Source organism: Python bivittatus, unplaced genomic scaffold, assembly GCF_059951505.1.
Source record: "Python bivittatus isolate LINGU-HERP-01145 unplaced genomic scaffold, Pbiv_v1 ctg000480_np1212, whole genome shotgun sequence".
Lineage (NCBI taxonomy): Eukaryota > Metazoa > Chordata > Lepidosauria > Squamata > Pythonidae > Python > Python bivittatus.
The window spans coordinates 58,970,689-58,977,339 of NW_028277075.1; the positions used below are offsets into that span (position 1 = coordinate 58,970,689).

The window sequence follows — 6,651 nt, forward strand, 5'->3', positions numbered from 1 at the left end:
GAGGGAGGGGGAGGGAGAGAGAATGAATATACAGTATGAATGAGTCTGGGGTTGGAGGAAAAAAGACCATTCGTTTGCAAAAACGGCTCTTATTACACAGCTGCATTTATTCCTTTCTCAAGTTATTCCAAGAGCTGGACAAAGACTAGAAGCACACGTTTAAAACGAACGAAACCCGAGGGCAGTATCGCCTCCCTTCTGACCAGGGTCGATTAGGCGAGCGGATTTCGACCCCCCTTCCGGCTGCGAGGCTGATTCCCCGACAGGCGTTTTGACATTTGCCCCCTCCCTTCCCCAAAACACGGCCACGTTTTCTCCAACTCTCGCCGGACGGGCGTCTCTTCGGCTGCCGTCCAATCACGACGGCGCGGCCTCTCGCCTCTCCCCTCCCGCCCACTTGGAGACCCCCTCCCGGCGACCGGCTTTGCGAGGCCCAAGGGGATAGGCCGGCAGGTGGAGCAGAGGTGGCCGCGGAGGAATGCCCAGCCTCCTCTCCGGGATAAATAGAGCCACGAGGCGACCTGGTTGGATGGCATTGGGAAGGGCCTGTCATTTTCTTCCAGGCAGGCAGAGCGGCAGAGGAAGGGGGAAGGGGGGGATAAGGAAACTAGAGGCGAGAGCGAAGCCCCCTCCCGCCCAAGGCAGTCGGCTACCTCTGTCTCTCGCGCTCGCTCGCTCTCTCCGAGTTAGGGGTCGCGGCCATTCGGCTTCGCTGGAAGGAGAAGCCGACCAACGGCACCAGAGGCCCCGGTGCCCCCCTCCCGCCCGCCTTTAACACTAGGGAGCCCCGCGCCGTCTGCCCGGGTGGAGAGCCCGGCGGCTACCGCTCTTCCATGGACGTGCTAGGCCACATGGACCTGACCGACGGCTCCCTCTGCTCCTTCTCGCCCGCCGGCGACTTCTACGACGACCCCTGTTTCAACACGTCGGACATGCACTTCTTCGAGGACTTGGACCCGCGGCTGGTGCACGTGGGAGGCCTGCTGAAGGCCGACGAGCACAGCCACCACCACGGCCACGAGGACGAGCACATCCGGGCGCCCAGCGGGCACCACCAGGCCGGACGCTGCCTGCTTTGGGCGTGCAAGGCCTGTAAGAGGAAGACCACCAACGCCGACCGCCGCAAGGCAGCCACCATGCGTGAGCGGAGGCGACTCAGCAAGGTCAACGAGGCCTTCGAGACCCTCAAGCGCTGCACCTCCACCAACCCGAACCAGCGCCTGCCCAAGGTGGAGATCCTGCGCAACGCCATCCGCTACATCGAAAGCCTGCAGGCGCTGCTGCGCGAGCAAGAGGATGTCTACTACCCAGTCCTGGAACACTACAGCGGCGACTCCGATGCATCCAGCCCCCGCTCCAATTGCTCCGACGGCATGGTGAGTCCGCGCGCTGGCGCGAGCACCCGCTGCTAACCCAGACACCTCGGTCTGCCTGTGCCTTGCATAGCGTGGGGACACGGACAGTCATCAAGGGCAGCTCCCCCCCCCCCCCGCATGTCTTGACAGTCCGCCTTAAAGATGAAAAGCCTCTGGCCTGAAATAGGACTAGTTGCTCTGGGGTCTGGGGCACCACCGCGGGAAGTCCCCATCCGTGCCTCAGCCAACCCAAACCACAAAATATGTTTGTTTCATTCAGCCTGCTGCCCCGGCTATTTCAGAAACTATAGTCCCCAGGTGGGAGAGGGAACCCCGACTTCCAGTCTGTGGTTATGGCTTCCTAAAAAGCTTCTTAGGACTGTGAGTGTTAGCACACCTTTCTGGGAGTGGTAACTACTGAAAATAGGCTGGTGAGCTGCTTGTAGCACTAGGAAAAATGGAAGACTTCTGTGTTTTAAGAGGAGATATGGTGCAGTTATTCTCCTTTAGTCAGTATGGCATTCTCCCAGGTTTTCTCTGCATGTTTTTTCTTTCCAGGGCTAAAGGGAAAGCTATAATCATTCTGAGATGCCTTTTGATGGGCCATGTTTAGAGCCATCTGTCTGCAAATGCCCTCTGATTCCCTGGCAAAGAGGATCAGTTTTGGTTCACCCTTATGCCCAGGAAAATAAAGAATGCTCCATTCCGGTGCTGAAACAGGCCTAATCTAATCTGAGACAAAGAGAAGAAAAAGTTTCTTAGTTTTTTCCATAGGCAATTTTTTTTTTTTTTGGTGCTCTGAGCCTGGAGTAAAGAGGGGGGTCTGTTGTTTCAATCCCAGTTTAGGCTATTTGTTCCCTCAGGAATTAGGGTGGAGACAGGAGTTGCCCACAGGAGGAATTTGATATGGAAATTCCTATGTGTCCATGGCTGTAATAAATTGATGGAATAAATAGTCTCTGTTCTGCTTTTAACTGTGTAGATGGTTCCAGTTCATCAGGGAAGCTAAATAACTTTTCATCCAGCCATAGTTGTATTAGTAAAGCTGCATTCTAAGGAATGAGCACCACTGAGCTGGTGAGATTTTACTTCAAGTGGACATGCTCTCTAAACTACAGAGTACATTTATTTATTTAGTCAAGTAATGGGTTGCCCTTCAACCGAAGCAACTTTGGTGGCTCCAGCTCAAAGAAAAAAATAGACAGTTTTTTAAACACCTTCAACAAGAGAGCCAGTTTGCTGTAGTGGTTAAAGCACCAGGCTAGAAACTGAGAGATCATAAATTCTAGTCCCACTTTAGGCACAAATCCAGCTGGGTGACCTTGGGCCAGTCACTCTCTCTCAGCCCTAGGAAAGAAGCAGTGGCAAGCCACTTCTGAAATCTTGCCAAGAAAACTTCAGGGACTAGTCCAGGCAGTCGCCAGGAGTGAAAAACTGACTTGAAGGTGCACACACACACTCAAACACACCCCCCCCCAAGGAAGCCACATAAAATACTGTAACAGCAACATTGAATAGTTAGAGAACAAACCATGAGTATCACTCTTTCTGTTCCAGAGGATCTGTAGCATGAAATTCAATCTGTGGCTTCTGAAATTCAAGTCCCTCTGACCTCCTTGCAGTAAAATGAGCCCTTCTGTTTTTTGTTTTTTTTTTCTTGGAGCAAATATAATTACTATTTGCTTATGAAATTTAATCACTGGGGGGAATGTATACTTATCCTGTAAGTTAAATGGAACATTCTCATTTTTGCCTGTCCAAAGTATATATCTCTGTTCTCCCTACCAATACAGCTATATATCCTAAAGTTAATATATTTGAGATGGTGGATGGTAATTAAAATTATACCCTCATCTCATTCACCACCTCAGGAATGGAGCAGTCCAAAGTAAATACTTCTGTATCTACTCATATCTGGAGAACCTTCACTGAAAGGTGCTCATTAAAGTATGCTAATTCAAAGCCTTTCTAGAAGAAAAGCATTATTTACAAATGGATCCTCTGCATGTCTGCTAAGGACCATCCTGAGTTCCTTGGAACTTACTCTCTAGTAAATGTGCATAGTGTTGCAGTTTTAGGAAGTTTTTACTTTTAGAAGCGTCGCTAGGCAAAAAGTTATAAGACTGCTGTGGACATAACTAACGTATTGGAGACTTCTTGCAATGATGAACTGGTTTGATATATCTAACAGCAACATGGAAAAAAGTGAAGATTGTACTTTGCAGTATGCTGCAGTAAAATCTGTTTTGCAATTTCACAGACTTTTCTACCCCAAAAAACTGCACCCTTTTTTAAAAAAAACAACAACTTGTTCTTGGGATATTTTTCCCTTGAGGGTTCAAGGTAACACATATGAGAGTCTCTTCCCCCTGCATCCTGTTCCCACAATAACAAGCCCATGAATTGGGCTAGATTGAAAAGGAATGGCTGTCCCTGAGTGACTCAGTGAGTTCCAATGTTGAGCGGGCCTTGGGCTTTCTTGATACTTAAACTTTGGTTGAGCTGATTTTATTTTATTGTTGCGAGTGTGACAGGGTTACTGTTACATACCTTTCAATCGGTTTGAAACCTCCCTGGCTGCATACATATCCCAGTCTAAAATAGTCTGAGAGGAGGAGTCTTTTCTAAGGATTTAACCAAAGTACAGGAAGTCTAGGAGGCTGTAGCTTGCCAGAGAGATCATCCGACAAGGAAAGACAAGTGAGTCATGCATAATCCTTGGCCACTCTGTTACTAACTAAATTTCAAGAAGGCCACTCTGTGCAAAGTTCTCTTCTAGTTTAATTTTGTTCCCTACTTTCATGAATATTTGGAATTCAGTTAAGAGTAAAAGAGTTCCTCCAGAACAATGGACTTCTCAGTCATAAGGTTTATTTATTTACCTACTTTTATTTATTAATTTAAACATTTTGATGGCCACCCATATTATATAAAATACCTCTGGATGTATAACAGCAATTAAATTTTAAAAAGACGATAAATATATAAATAAACCCTTTCAAACCACCAAGCGCTGTTAACAATTCCATCACAGAACCACAAATGCAGGGTTCCCCTCCCGTCCTGACCCCAACCTCAGGGGAGAGCCAAGGTCTTAATGGCCTTCTGGACAACAAGGAATGTTTGCTTTCTTGTTCATTTATTTGTTGAGGTTTATATGCCACTTCAATCCAGTGTGACTCTAGGTGGCTGCATGATATGAAACTAAAAAATAACACCACAATAGAACAGTGCATAATAAATAAAACTATTTGGTATGGTAATAAAGGCCACTGCTACCATTAGGTGAGATTTTTCTACCCAAATGCCCCCTCATTAGTTCTCTGGGTTGACAAGGGCTCATTCCAACTTCCAGCACCATCTCACATAAAGGGTCATTGTAAGAGCACACAAGACTAGTATTTATATATGGAAAAGTGTTCCACAAGACCTAAATAACTAGAGTAGGGATTTATATAATTCCTGAGTTTGCTCTCAAATGCAATAAAGATCAAATGAAATGCAGAATGAAATATATATATAAATATTTCAAGAGTTGTGAGAAATGTGTGACATCTGATATTTAAAGGGCTGCATATTTATCACAATATGAAAGGATCATTAAACTTTTGAATGGAGATTTGTGGTAGGTTTCTGACCAAATGCCTTATATTGTTGGGTTTTGTTTCAGCTGGATTACAGTGGACCTCCTTGCAGTTCTCGTAGAAGGAGCAGTTATGACAGCAACTACTATTCAGAATCGCTCAGTGGTGAGTTTCTGCCTTTAAATTTTTTTTTTTCTAAATTAAGATATATAATATTGGGGGGGGGGGTTTACCCATATATAAATAACTGAAAGCAATACATTTCATCAAATATAATGTTCCTGTTACTAATTTGCATGCATTTAATTTTCAGTGGTGGTCAACATGAGCAGTTCGGTCAGTGCATAACATTAGACTTAAATTTTAAAACAATTAGTCCATTTTTATGTTCCCAGCTTTGCACTTTATTAATAGCTTATATGCCATTACTGTAATTTCCATTGAATTGCCAGCTACAGGGGGACTAAGTAGGCATTTAGCTAGGGTTAAGTTGAGTTCACTTGACTGCTGAATAGCAATGTATGATATGAGATATAAAACATGTATTTCGTGTGCGTGTGTGTGAGGAGTTGTACAAAAAGTAGCTTCTCAGTTTTGTGCTGAGATTGACTGATCTCCCTGTCTTTAGATTCCAAGCAAGGGAAGAGCTCAGTGGTTTCCAGCCTAGATTGCTTGTCAAGCATTGTGGAAAGGATTTCAACAGAGAGCACAGCCTGTCCTGCTCTACCCACAGCTGAAAGTGGGATTGAAGGGAGCCCTTGCTCACTCCACGAAGGGGCCAGCCTGAGTGATACTGGAGCCCAAACCAGTTCCCCAGCCAGCTGTACTCAGGTTCCTCAGGACTCTGCCAACAACAGTGCCAGCAACCCTATTTACCAAGTGCTATGAAGTGCAAACAAGATGAATGCTCTCTTTTAACCAGCAATCATACTTAAGCCTGCATTTCCAAGACTGAAAATGGACAATACTTACGGCTTTTTTTTACTCGCTTTCAAATCTAATAATTCCTTTTTTCCATGCTAGTATTACTCCAAGAATGCACTTATTTATTTGTTATAAACAAAAGCTATTTAATTTGTATATAGAGATCTTTTAGAATTATGCACCATGAAATGGCCAATGTTTTTACCGTGAAATGGTCAATGTACGGGGATCCTTATAGGTCCCGGACAGGCTGCTTAAATCCCATTTCTATCTATATAGTTAAAGCAGCCTGATGCATTCAGAATTGCTGCCTCTCTTTGCAATTCCCCCTCCCATCTAAACCCCCCACCCCAGAATCACATCCACATATATGCAGAAAAGGTTGTGGACCATTTTTTTTTTGTAAAAAAACCAAAAATAATTATTTTGTATACTTTGCCAAAAAAAAAGTTTCCATGGAAAGAACAATAAAAATGTATGTATTTAATGTTGCTTGGTTTGTTGTGCCAAACTTTAACTTTATATATTTATACAATATGGATGCTGAGAATGTTTTCAACAATATTCTAAATAAAGATCCTTATTTATAGAATCGTTGGAGTTATTTGTCTTCAGCTAGGAATTTCAGGAATGCTCTCACTATAATATTGACAAGTAATTCTTGTTTAGTTTTGTTTTGTCAAGTCACATATTGTTACATTTATTGTGGATGTTCTGACATTTTCATTGTAGATAATTACTTGGCAGGACATCCAAGGAGTTCACACATCTTGCTAAGCCATGTTTAT

The 6,651-nt window shown here is 44.5% G+C and overlaps 1 protein-coding gene across 1 annotated transcript; it reads left to right on the forward strand.

Moving 5' to 3' along the window:
• The first annotated feature begins 833 nt into the window (after window positions 1-833).
• MYOD1 (myogenic differentiation 1) lies at window positions 834-5,827 on the forward strand. Its single transcript, XM_007442183.2, has 3 exons — window positions 834-1,376; window positions 5,026-5,104; window positions 5,568-5,827. The coding sequence occupies exons 1-3, from the start codon at window positions 834-836 to the stop codon at window positions 5,825-5,827; spliced, it is 882 nt and encodes a 293-aa protein (XP_007442245.1).
• The last annotated feature ends 824 nt before the right edge of the window (window positions 5,828-6,651 follow it).